The sequence below is a fragment of the Hyaena hyaena genome, unplaced genomic scaffold (genome assembly GCF_003009895.1).
Source record: "Hyaena hyaena isolate Hyena2069 unplaced genomic scaffold, ASM300989v1 scaffold_2018, whole genome shotgun sequence".
NCBI classification, from domain to species: Eukaryota; Metazoa; Chordata; class Mammalia; order Carnivora; family Hyaenidae; genus Hyaena; species Hyaena hyaena.
In genome coordinates, this window is record NW_024082651.1 from 21,737 (window position 1) to 35,900 (window position 14,164).

At 37.2% G+C, this 14,164-nt stretch overlaps 1 protein-coding gene across 1 annotated transcript; it reads left to right on the forward strand.

Annotated features, from left to right (window-relative positions):
- Window positions 1-3,279: 3,279 nt before the first annotated feature.
- LOC120227134 (olfactory receptor 4C46-like) lies at window positions 3,280-4,209 on the forward strand. The gene has a single exon (XM_039225296.1). It carries the CDS (start codon window positions 3,280-3,282, stop codon window positions 4,207-4,209), a length of 930 nt encoding a protein of 309 aa, XP_039081227.1.
- Window positions 4,210-14,164: the final 9,955 nt, after the last annotated feature.

Genomic DNA, 14,164 nt, shown 5'->3' on the forward strand with positions numbered 1-14,164 from the left:
ACAGGTCCTCACTCTGGACTTAAGTCATTTTCCTATTCACGTGATATTCAGCTTTCTTAGAAGCCCAGGTTTACATAAAGAAAGGGAATTCTTGCATGTTTTGGTTCCGAGTAGAGGGAATGCAATTCTCTATTCGAAATTGGATGTTTCTCAAACATATCTCTTCAGGATACCTGCTTCTAAGACAAATCCTTTACATCAGAGAGGATAATTAATTCCAGAGAGAAAAAGCAGCAGCTAAAACACAAGGTCCTTGGGCCTTTAAGGAAACCTCTTTAAATATCCATGCAGTGCAGGGTGAAAATGTTTTGGTGATGTTACATCTCCAGAGCAAGTTTCATTATGATACGAATGACTCATTTGAAAGTGTTTCCTCCACACTTCTTGCCCTGTCCCTATAGGACCAGAGATACCTGTAGGTCATTTTTCCATAGTTTTTCAAAAAAATTCATTCTAAATTCAAATTCCAGATTTTCTATGAAAACTGTTGGGGCTTTAGGCTAGAAGGAAAGATTTAGACTTCTAGAAACACTTTTTCCACAACTGTTGATATGTTACTGAATTACCTAAGTAGTTTTGGTCTGAGGGTGCTTTATTTTTCATATTGTAAGTTACTTATGCAAGAAGAGGTCAGTTGGAAGATGGGATTATTTCTGAAAATCCCGGAACATCATTAAGATCATCTAAGTCTGCAAGGTAAGTTTTTCAATAGCGTTGAAGCATCTTAAAGATTGTTTTTTATCTCCTCCATATAGTAATCGCTATGTTTCAATACTTTTAAGTATAGTAATATGTTATCCTCACCCAAGTTCTTCAGAAAATAGTTGGTAAATGTCATTAACCTAATTTGGCAAATGAGAAATCTGGCTCATAGAGATTATGAAATTTTGTAGGAGCCAGCTCTGTGATACCAGGCGCTTTCTATTGCATGAGACACCTCTTTTAAGATTCAAGACAAATCATGGGCATGAAATCAAATGTAAACACACTCCCCCCACACACAGAAAAGACATACACATGAGTAATAAATGAAATAAATCATCCATCATTTGGTCCAAGCATAAACAGGGACAGCCCTTCCTGAGATTAACTGCTATGGTTAATTGGGTCTCTGTGGCTTCCTGAAAAGTAAAATTAGAGATTAATCTTCCTGAGCTTGTTGAATGGTCAAATGTTTTTCTGTACTTCACTCAAAATACCAATTCTTCTTATCTCCTAGGTGCAGGCACAGTCACAAAAATAAGTGAAAGTTTTTTGTGTGCCCAGAGCAATGTGCTGGCTATGTTCATGTATGTTCCCTAAATCAATTTTAAGAACACCAGGGACATAGATATTATCATTCTCACCTTATACATGAGGAAACAAGGATGTGGGGTGCCAAGAAATGTACCCTGGGTAAAAGAAGTTTCAGGTGGAAAAGGCTAGATTCAATCTGGTCTCTCTGGTTCTCAAACCAATATAGTACACTTAATAACTGTGACTGATAGTCGGTTTCAACACTTTGCAGAAAAGTCTGGGGATTCATGCTTGTAAACAGATTGGGAAGAGAGGAAATGGGGCTGTGTAAGAGGTCAAGGTCAGGGGGATATTCAATGAAAGTAGCATCACATTTTTGTTAATGTTTAGTGATTCTGGTGTGTGTGTGTGTGTGTGTGCGTGTGTGTGTGTGTGTGTGTGTGTGTTGATAAAATTGCTTCATGTACGCTTGCCTCAAGAAGAGTATTAAGTTCATAACAATTAGAGGTACCTGGATGGCTCAGTCAGTTGAGCATCTGACTTCAGATTAGCTTATGATCTTGTGGTTTGTGAGTTCAAGCCCCATATTGGGCTCTGTGATGACAGCCCAGAGCCTGGAGGCTGCTTTGAATTTTGTCTGTCTCTCTCTGCCCCTGCCCCCCCTCAAAAATAAATAAAAACATTAAAAAATAAATAAGGTCATTATAGTTATTATGGTCATTACAAAAGGAGGTTGGTAGTTCAACATTGTTTATGATAACATAACAATGTAGAGAATGGATTAAAAATTTGGAGGAAAAAAGTTGACAAGTATAGTGTGATATAATATTGGCTCTGCCCTTCATTCTCTGCTTGATCTTGGACACGACCCTTAACTTTTTTATATTGTATTGCCTACTGTGTAAAAGAAGTATAAAATTATAGGGGTAATCATCTCATAGGTTTTTGATTTGTTTGTGGGAGAGAGAGAAAGAGCAGTAGAGACTCATGTAGAGAGGGGAACCTCAGGCAAGGATCCCCGCCCAGTGTGGAACCCGACATGGGGCTCGATCTCACAACTGCCAGACCATGACCTGAGATGAAACCAAGGGTTGGATGCTGAACCAACTGGGACACCGAGGCTCTCCATCATCTCATAAGTTTGTAGTGAGGATTAAGCAATCACATTTCTACCAAAACTGAACAGAGCAAGTATCCAGTAGTTTTAGTTAACATTATCATTATTGTTGTCATTAACATCAGTCTCTGAGAATGTTTTCTCATTTACAAACTGGATGAAATAATGCTAACCACACAAGTTAATACCATGCCATGCACATAGCAGTGAATCATTAAAAAATATGTTTATCAGCTATTTTAATGTTATTGGATTTTGGCAACAAGTATTATCAGTTATTTTAGTAGCTCTTGGAGCATTTTATTATATTCCAATAAGAAATACACTGTTACACTTTTTGTCAACTATTTTAAATAGTCAGATACTGGGATTTCTTTTTCTGACCTCCGTCCCCTTACTGAACCTCAGCCAACTTCATTCAAGACACGCAAAGATCTTGACCAGAGTTATATCCAAGATTCACCCTTCCTCCAACTTCACTTCATCCTTCCATTCAAATTCTCAATTACCTTCCATTGTTCTCCATCTCCTAAAATAAAGGGAAAATCCCTAGCTTTACATTCATAGCCTTTACATCCATTTCCTACCATTCTTTTCAAACTTAGATGCAATATGACAATTTCTAGATAGGTCTAGATCATCTCAAGTAAAGAGGTGTGCACAGGTGATCTCCTGCCTGTGTGTTTACAAAGTTCCTCATGTCTATACTCTTAACAGAATCTTCACCCATGAGGTTATTTAAGTAATCTTCAAGAACTCAGATATTATTTTCCTTCTCAAAAAAGAAAGAAAACTTTATGAGAATCCACGACTGTATAGAATCTAGTCCTTTATTATTTACTAGATGAAGAGCCTTAAAAATTCAAGGTTGCAATAATCAAAAAGGATTTTTTTTCAGGTAATGTAATGAACCATAGTATGAAATAATGGAGAACAGGAGCAACATGACAGAGTTTGTTCTACTGGGACTCACAGAGAATCCAAAGATGCAGAAGGTCATATTTGTTGTGTTTTTGGTCATCTATATCGTCTCTGTGGTAGGAAATGTGTTAACTCTGGTCACTATCACTGCCAGCCCATTATTGAGGTCCCCCATGTACTTTTTCTTGGCCTATCTCTCCTTAATTGATGCCTGCTATTCTTCTGTCAATAACCCTAGATTGATCATAGATTCACTCCGTGAAAAGAAGACCATCCGATTCAATGCATGTATTACCCAAATCTTTGGGGAACATTTCTTTGGAGGTGCTGATGTCATCCTGCTTACTGTGATGGCCTATGACCGCTATGTGGCCATCTGCAAGCCATTGCACTACACGACCATCATGAATCAGAGAGTGTGTGGCCTGCTAATGGGAGTGGTGTGGGTGGGAGGCTTTCTTCATGGAATCATACAGATCCTCTTTATCATCCCATTACCCTTCTGTGGCCCTAACGTCATAGACCACTTTATGTGTGATCTGAACCCTTTGCTCAATCTTGCCTGCACTGATACCCACACTCTAGGGCTCTTCGTTGCTGCCAACAGTGGTTTCATCTGTGTCTTAAACTTCCTTCTCTTGATGGTCTCCTATGTGGTCATTCTGCGCTCTCTAAGGAACCACACTTTAGAGGCAAGGCGCAAAGCCCTCTCCACCTGTGTCTCCCACATCACAGCGGTCGTCTTATTCTTTGTGCCCTGCATATTTGTGTACATGAGACCCGCAGCTACTTTATCTATTGATAAAGCAGTGGCAGTGTTCTACACTATGGTAACTCCCATGTTAAATCCCTTAATCTATACCTTGAGAAATGACCAGATGAAAAATGCCATTAGGAAATTGTGTAGAGGGAAAGCTATTTCAGGGGAGAAATAAATATTCCTGGAGCACAACATTGATTCAACTGAAGCAAGGATCTAAAGGACATTTTGGATGATCTCAGCAAGGAATACTTACCAAATTAAAAAAAAAAAACACTATGAATTATAGATTCTGCATTGAGTGGAACAGGAACATGTGCAAGAGAGAGAAGCCATAAACACGGACTACACTATACATATGTATGTATTTACCTATAAACTCCTGCATATTCTTATTAATAATTCTCTTATTTTTATATGTAGGGTGGACAGTAATAGTGTGTCTATAAAATTATGTCATAAAACTACCATAGGGTTTTATAAGCAAAGGGCCATTTAACCTCTGGGGAGTAACAAATATTACCCCAACTTTCCAATTTCCTTGCATGTTGGGAGCCATTCTGAGCCTACTAGTTGAGAAAACTCCTGGTGAGGTTAAAGCAAGTTTGCACGGTCTCTTGCCAATCAGATGACAACCGATATCTACCCCCCACTCAATTATTTCTGTTTGAGCACCAACTTCTTAAGGTACCTTGTTGATGAATATCAGGAGTGACTTGTCCCCTTATTCTGACCCTGGTATGATGATTGCACCTTGTGAAGGAACTTATTGTGGGAACTTCTTTCGATTATGGGAACAGTCATTGTGTGTCCAGCAGGTCCTGTTTCCCTCCATACTTTCCCTCGAACTATGAACAGACTAATCACCCGTACTCATAAAAGACTGACCTTTACATGTAGATTCCTTTTTCTACTGTTGCGTTAGTCCAAGATGTCCATATAGTTCAACGTGTAAATCAACTAACCAAACATGTCTCTCATGCCCTAGCTATTCTAGAAATCATAAAACTAGACACAAAGGTAAATACACTCAAAGAGGCTATTCTATGCATTGGAAATGAACTAAACTGTTAAAGGTACGGTTGGCTCTTCCAGCGCCATAAAGAATACAACTGGAAAATCAAGTCTTGCCCGGAGACAAAGAGCCTCACTTAGAGAGAAGGAACAGATAAGGGCAGAAGATAAGTTACTACATATCCCTTTCCTACTGATGATGTCTAGCAGCTCCTTCCCTAAGGCCTACATTTCAAAAACACCTTTCCTTACCCTGGCAACTGTGATGAATATGGATAAGAGTATCTACAAACCCATGACTAAGTCTTAGTGTTATTAAAATGTGAACACCCTGTTATTTTCTTAGTTCTCAACCTCACTATAATTGGGGCAGTTCTGCAAGAATACTTCTGTAAAACCTATTTCTGTACATTTTCCAAAAATATCTTATCACAGAGAACTATCCATTGTAAAATTCCCTTTTCTGATGCCATGTTAATATTTGACCTCTAAATAAAGACACCAAAACTGACAGGCAGAGATGCCTGCCTGGTGATCAGAAAGAATCTCGGGGCTCTCTCACTCCCTCCTTTGCTGACCCATCCTTCAGGGACCCCTGGACCTGCTGGAGCCAGCCTCCGGCACTTGCAGACGTTAGAGCCATTTTGAATTGTTCATGTCACCCGTTGTAGACTTCTAAACCATCAGAAATAATGATGACTCAAATAAATGAACACTTCATTATTTGACAGGAATTTCTATCTATTAAATAAAGTCACACTCCATAGGGTACTTGACTACTTGAAAAAAATAGTTTCTATAGTAAGGTTAATATCTGGCACACAATAGATATTGAATGAATGAATAATGGTATAAAGGAAGATAAATAAAGTCGATAAAATGTAGAACCAATAAATAAGACAAGGGACTTTTTCTTACTTTTATCTGATAAAGACTCTGAGAATCCTAGCTAAATCTCTTAGAGAAACCACAATTTCTTTTAACTCCTGCTTAGCCTGTGTAACCCGAAAGAATTTGAAACTGATTCTCAATGAAAGATCAAATAGCTTACCTTGATATTCTCCCTGCTCTCAGCAAGATTTTATCCTCTTACAACTGTAGGATGTTTATTTTTCTTTGTTAATTAGTTTACTTCTTGGTAACATTTTATTATAAAGAGATGCTTTTAAAAAATATGCGGCTCCATTTACACACAAAACAACTTCAGGATAAATATATTCCATTTATTACTTCCATCTTTAACTCATTAATCTACAGAAATTTGTTGAGCCCAAAGGTACATCAAACACATTGATAATTGCTGGGGATTCAGCTGTCAATAGAGAAGAACCCAGACCTTGCCTTCACAGGGCTTAGGATCCACTGACAGACACCCAGAGGGAAGCATAAAATGACAACACCATGTTATAAATGGTAAGATAGTGGCAGGACAGAAGCTATGAAAGCATGTTTGGGGATCACAGACAAAGACTTGGGGGTTCAGGAAGACTTCCTAGATGAAAACACATCTAAAATGGGACACAAAGCATGAAAGGGAATCATCAATGTAAAAAGGCATGTGTTGGGGTGAGAGTATTCTAGGAAAGGATCCATAACAAAGGACACCAGTTGAAAAAGAATAAAGCAGAAAACCTTATCATTTCAATATGGTTGTGGGTATTAATTCATCTATTTATTCAGTAATGAATTATTGAGCTCCTACTGTGTGTTGGGTTAGAAGGTGGACACTGAGCTTGTAAAGGTCTAATTAGTATGATATGAAACTGGCAAGTTAGTGACAGAGAAGATCAAGAAGAACTATGTAAGTGTGTTAAAGTTGAATGGTTGTACCATGGGGAAGACATTGAGAAGTTCTTTCACATCTTTTAATGGCCTGATAGCTCATTTCTTTTTGTGCTGAATAAAACTCCACTGTCTGATGTCACACAGTTTATCTCTCCTAACCTACTGAAGGACATCTTGGCTGCTTCCAATCATTTTGACAATTATGCATAAAGCTTTATGAATAAAGATCTGTGTGCAGGGTTGGGTTTTTTTCTAAATTTTTGACACATTTATTTTTGAGAGACAGAGCATTAGCAGGGTAGCTGCAGAGAGAGAGGGAGATAGAGTCTGAAGCAGGCTCCAAGATCTGAGCTACTTGTCAGCACAGAGCCTGACATGGGGCTCAAACTCACAAACCATGAGATCATGACCTGAGCTGAAGTCAGACATTCAACCAGTTGGTCAGCCTGGTGGCCCTGTGAGTAGGTTTTTTATGTGGCCATAACTTTTCAGCTCCTGTGGGTAAATATCAAGGAGTGAGGTTGCTGGATTGTACAGTAAGAATATGATGGTTTGGGAAAAAACTGACAGACTGTCTTCCCAAATGGCTGCACCATTTTGCTTTCCCACCATCAATGAATGAGAGTTCTCATTGCTCCACATCCTCACCAGCTTCATTGGTGGCATTGTCCCATAGTTTGGCAATCTAATAGGTTTATTGTGGTAAAATATTCTTTGAGTCACCCACTTATCCAAAATGTGCAGATAAATTAATAAAAGAAGACTCAAGAAGTTGAAGCAAATTGGTCAAAACCTCACAATTAAAATATGACAGGGTCAGAATCTATGCGATGCTTGACCTAGCATAAACCCCAGCCCCATCTATCATGGTAAATTTTGTGATCAAAATAGTGTACTTTGGTCAATTATGTTGAATTCTACAGACAATGCTGCTCTTTTATAAAGTTAGATTTCACTCCAAGGACAATGGGATATTACCCACAGTTTCTGAGGAGGGAGCAGTGGGATCATAATTGTCTGTTAGAATGCTATTTTCATCATGTTCAAGTCTATGGACTCACATCTAACAGGTAGACCTTTTACAGTTCAGATACAAATATGAATGTCAGATTTCTGGGTAGGATGGAGTGACTGATAGCAGGTACGCATTCCCACATGAAAAAGGGGAAAAGACGAATAACAGAGAATCATCTCTGAAGAAACTGGAGAGCTACTAAGGGAAGAAGAACTAGAAGGAATGAGATTAATAATGAGGGGGTAAACACAGAGCTGCGGTGAATGGCAACCACCACCTTTACCCTGAGAATTGTCATTTCTGGGTATGGGATGGAACTGAGGATCTACTTTTTTTTAAAATATTTATTTATTTTTGAGAGAGAGGGAGAGGGAGAGCGAGCACTAACAGTGGAGGGGCAGAGAGAAAGGAGGCAGTGAGTCCCAAGCAGACTCTGTGTTGTCAGCACAGAGCCCAACCTGGGGCTCCAACTCAGCAATGGCAAGATCATGACCTGAGCTGAAGTCAAGAGTCGGACGCTTAACTGACTGAACCATCCAAATGCCCCAAGTCTCTAAGTTTTATACACATTGACAGCTACCACTGGGACATATAGGAATCAGCAGAGCTTTGGTCAGAGATCTAGAGAGCCTCAAAGATACATCAGTTTTTTCCTTGATTCATTTGTGAAATATTGAAACCACATAGTACAAACAGGAGAGAAATGGACTCTTAAAAAAAAACAATGCAGTGTGTAATTTATTACCTTCTTCATTTACCATAATGTTTTAGAGGTTTATCATGTTGTATTATTGGTAGCTCCTCTTTATTACTGAATATTATTCATTCTAAGGCTCTACCATATTTTGTATACTTATTCACCAGTGGATGGACATCTGAATTATGTACAGTTAATGGCTATAATGAATGATGCTGCTGTGAACATTTATGTACAAATCTTAGTGTGGAGATACGTTATCTTTTTCTCTTGGATTGGTACTAATGAGTTGAATTGCTGAGTTATATGTTAAGTGTATGTTAGCATTTTAAAAGTGGTGGTGTTATGTTACATTTTCATGAGAAATACCTGAGAGTTCCCCGTTTCTCCACAACCTCTCTAAAACTTGACATTGTCTGTCTTTTTAAATTCAGCATAGAATTGTTCAAAATATTCTCTTACAGCTCCTAATTTCTATAGGGTCTATAGGAAGAGTATCCCATTCATTTTTGACACAATTCTTATCATTTCCTTTTTTGTTTGTTTCTTTGACTTATTGATTGGGTAGGACCTTCAGTATAATACTGAAAACTGTTAATTTAAATTGGTGATACTAAGGGGTGCTTGGGTGGCTCAGTAAGTTAAGTGTTCAGCTTCAGCTCAGGTCCTGATCTCAAGGTTCATGAGTCTGAGCTTCACAGGTGGCTTCGCACTGATGGTGCAGAGCTTGCTTAGGACATTCACTCTTTCTCTGCCCTTTCCCCACTCTCTCTCTCAAAATTAATAAACTTAAAAACATTTTTAAGTTTAAACTGGTGATACGAAGTGTCACTTCTTCCTGATTTCAAAGAAATAACTTTTAGTATTTCACAGTTCAATATGTTTGTTCTAAAATATTTATAAGTGGGGCCACCTGGCTGCTCAGTTGGTTAAACATCCGACTTTTGCTCAGGTCATGATCTCATGGTTTGTGAGTTCAAGTCCACACAGGGCTCTGAGCTAACAGTTCAGAACCTGCTTTGGATCCTGTCTTCCTCTCTCTGCCACTCACCAGCTTGGCGCTCTCTCTCTCAAAAAAATAAACATTAATTTTTAATAATTATTTAAGGTATTTATAGGTAATACTTGGGGATTAAGATACAATTAGGTTTGTTTTCAAGTTTTTATTTAAATTCTAGTTAGTTAACACGCAGTGTAGTATTAGTTGAAGGTGTAGAAGTTAGTGATCCAACACTTACATACAACACCCAGTACTCTGGCTAAAATCAAGTGTAGTTACAACTGGTGGTAATAAATCATCTATGCATGGCATAATGTATTTTTGTTTTAATCCAAGCTAGAAACTTACCTCTAAGCATTGGTATACTTTTTTGATAAATACTATTTTGATAGCTTTATTTTTATTTATTCACTAATTTTTATTATGATTTTCACTTTTTATTTTAAAAAGTTTTTAAATTATCATATATTTGAGAATTGAAGTTGTCTGTATTTTTTGGTTCCTACTATAACTGAATTATCATCAGATAAGTTGCTCCAAGTGGTGCATCTAGATAATTTGACACTTGTTGAGAATAAATTTGTGGCATCAAATAAGATGAGTACTTTTAAATAACTTATATTCACTCACAAACTGATAAGTGTAACACTTTTTATATATCCATAGTTTGCTGCTTATTATTTTGGATCAAATCCCCTATATCTTTATATATGCATACACATTCAGATTTGTAAATGTTTCAATGTTGCAAATTCTATCAATTTTTAATAATTTTAAGAATTGACAATGGCCTTTGTCCTAAAGTCTATTTTGTTTTATATATACATATATATGTTTATGTAACATGATCATATATATAATATCTTCAAATACCACTGCATTTTGACTGTTCTAACATTTTCATGCCTTTGTTTTTAATCTTTACATGGCCTACGGGTTAGGTGCATCTTTTATAAAAAGCACATACCTGGGGCACCTGGGTTGCTCAGTAGGTTAAGTGGCCATCTTCAGCTCAGGTCATGATCTCATAGTTTGTGAGTTCAAGCTCCACATCAGGCTCTATGCTGACAGCTCAGAGCCTGGAGCCTGCTTGGGCTTCTGTGTTTCCCTCTCTCTCTGCTCCTGCCCTGCTCACACTGTCTCTCTTCTCTCTCAAAAATAAACACACATTTAAAAAAGTATTTTAAAGAAGCATGTATCAATAGATGATATATATTCACCAAAATACATGTTTCCAAATGTTCAAAGCCGCTCAATTCATAATATCCTTTAATGGGAAATGGCCTGAATGTCTAGGAATAAGAGAACAGATCAGCCATCACATATCCAGGCAGGGAGATAACTATAAATGAATGAAAATGATTGGAATACAGATAAAACATGAATACTGAATCTCACAATTTTTTGATAATGAGAAAACAGACACTTAAGAGCACAATCTGCACTATTTCTCTACAAAATCAAAAATTAGGCAATTTTAGTCAACTTTATAGTGAAGATAATGATTACTTTCAGAAGGCGATGATTTTAAAGAAGTACAAAGAGGTCTTGTGGTGTGGTATACTGGTGATTTGTGACTTAATCTGATTGCCGATTACAGGATATTGCTCACTTTAATGATCTACCCACTCTACACAAGAAAATTATTTTTTCTATTAATAAAATTAGTCTTTTTGGGTTTTTTTTGCTTTATGGTTTTTTGGTTTTAAGGTTTTTGTTTTGTTTCGTTTCATTTTGTTTTCATAGAAAGGGAGAAGGAGAATCTTAAGCAGTCTCCACATCCAGCCCAGAGCACCATGCCAGACTCAGTCTCAGGATCATGAAATCATGACTGATCGTGTGGCCTGAGCCAAAATCAAGACTCTAATGCTTAACTGATCTAGCCACCCAGGTGCCCCTGAAATTGGCCATACCCTTCAAATCTTTTGACTGACACATGTTTTGCAATATTTTTTCAAAAGATAACATCAAATCTTGCCATACTTTCATTTCTTCATTAGTAGCTGCTGTGATAGTAATTTATTCAATTTCTCTTTGCTATTAAATCTCTACTTAATTTTATCTCCTTCTTATTTTTTTTTCTGTTCTTTATGCTTCCTAGCACAGTTCTCCTGAAATGATTGTACCTCCTGCATGGCACTTGCCTAATCTAAAACTCTTTCAGTATTGTATCTATCTTGCTTTTAGAAAATTCCACTCTCCATTCTCTGTTAAAATTGCTGTTTCTTTTTTTTTTTTAATTTTTGATGTTTTATTAATTTCTGAGAGAGTGAGAGACAACGTGAGCAGGTGAGGGTCAGAGAGAGAGGGAGACACAGAATTAGAAACAGGCTCCAGGCTCTGAGCTGGCTGTCAGGACAGAGCCCGACGCGGGGCTTGAACCCACGAACCGTGAGATCATGACCTGAGCCAAAGTTGGACGCTTAACCGACTGAGCTACCCAGGCTCCCCTAAGATTGCTGTATTTCTTAAGAGATCTTAATTTTAGAACTATTAAGCCTGAGCAAAAGACTTTACACTAAAGTTGAAAGGCTTTATCTGATTCCAGTAGAAATCTTTTTCAGAAGATTCTTCTTCATTTAGTTACAATATGACTTCATTTAGATATTGGTCTACAAAGTACTTTTAAATTAGTGATTTTTAGTTTTTTAGAGGAGTTTTACTTTCACCACAAAATAGAGTTGAAACTACAGAGTTCCCATATACCCCCACCCCTTACTAAGAAAATCTCTCCCTCCAGAGTGTTACATTTGTTATAAGTAAATGACGCTGCATTGACACATCATTATACACAAAATTCAGTTTACATCAGAGTTCATCCTTGGTGTTTTACATTCTGTGGATTTTGACATGTATAATGACAATATTCAAATGTAGTAACATACAGAACAGTTTCACTACCCTAAAAATCCTTTGTTTCCCACCTCTGTATCCCTCTCCCTTCCCTAGCCCTTGATCCTTTTGCTGTTTCCATAGCTTTGCCTTGTTCCAGAATGTCATGTATAGGTGGTCCCCAACTTACAATGCTTTGACTTAACTCTTCTACCTTCACAATGGTGCAAAACCATTGCGTGCAAAAATGATACACACGCAGTAGAAATTGTGCTTTGAATTTTGAATTTGAATCTTTTCCTGGGCTCGTGATATCCTCTCATGATGCTGGGCAGGGGCAGCGACCTGCGTCTGTCTCCCAGTCAGCCAATCGATCTCGATGGTCAATGATCAACACACGTATAACCATTCTGTGCCCCTACAATCATTCTGTTTTTCACTTTCAGTACAGTATTCAACAAGTTACATAAGATATTCAGTACTTTATTATACATAAGTCTTGTATTTAATTACTTTGCCCCCACTGTAGGCTAAGTAAGTATTCTGACCACAGTTGAAGAGGCTAGGCTAAGCTATGATGTTTGGTAGGTTGAGTGTATTATATGCATTTTTGACTTAAGATGTTTTTAACAGATGATGGGTTTGTTAGGACATAACCCCCATTGTAAGTCAAGGAAGACCTAGAGTTGTAGTCATACATAAGATACTCACTTTACATTGACTTGTTTCACTTTGAAATATGCATTTAAGTTTCATGTATATATTTTCTTATCTTAATTGCTCACTTTTTAGTGCTGAATCATAGTCCATTCACCACACGTACAATAGTTTATTTATTCACCTACCGAAGGACATCTTGGTTGCTTCCAAGGTCTTGCAATTATGAATAAAGCTGGAATGAATATCCGAATGCACCCAAAATGCATTTTGTTTTTTGGTTTTTTTTTTTTTCATTTACTTTCTGGTTATATCACATCTTATGTATCGTTTGCTAGTTCTCTCTCTGTCATTGCAGTAGGAAAAGTCTTAAGTTGTGGATCCAGTGCCCAACCATTTACTTCCCAAGTTTAGGCAAGTAGCAGTGAGTCAACTTTTAAATTTTAATATATATAGTTTGTTAAGTTAATGGGAAATGTTAAACTCTGCCCAGTAGGTGAAATACCAGTAAGTGTGTTTCAGCGTTCTGAATTCTAGACTTTCATTCTGTCTTCACTACTTATTATTATTGATTTCAATGGGACATCAGGAGAGCTAATTCCCAGGAACCACTTAAAAGTATATGCTAGTCTAAATATTTATTTGTTTGCACAACTGATCTCTGTATGAACTAGAGGATGTATATACAAATGTTGTACATGAAATTTAAATTCATTTAATTTTAGATTATAACTTTCTTTTTTGGATTTCAACTTCTGAACTACCCAAGAATGTCTGTCATTGTGTGGTCTGACCTCTGAGTCCAAAGTTTTAATAAAATTGTTATTAAAATATTTTCCATTGTAATTCACTAACCAATGTACCATTTCCTTATTTGCTTTAGTCCACTTGTTTTTTTAATAGAGGTTACCCTACATATACCCCACAAAATTAATTTAGTTGCCAGTTAATTTTGGCATGCAAGAATAAATATTTGCTTAGTGATTAATTTAAACCTGTACTCCTATTGCTTGCATTCATTCCATCCATGAGAGTGATGGTTTACAAAATCTATGAGATAGTCACCACTTTTTCATTCACACCTCTCCCTTTTGTTTCTGAAAGTTGCTTAGCCAATAAGCTTCTTCAAA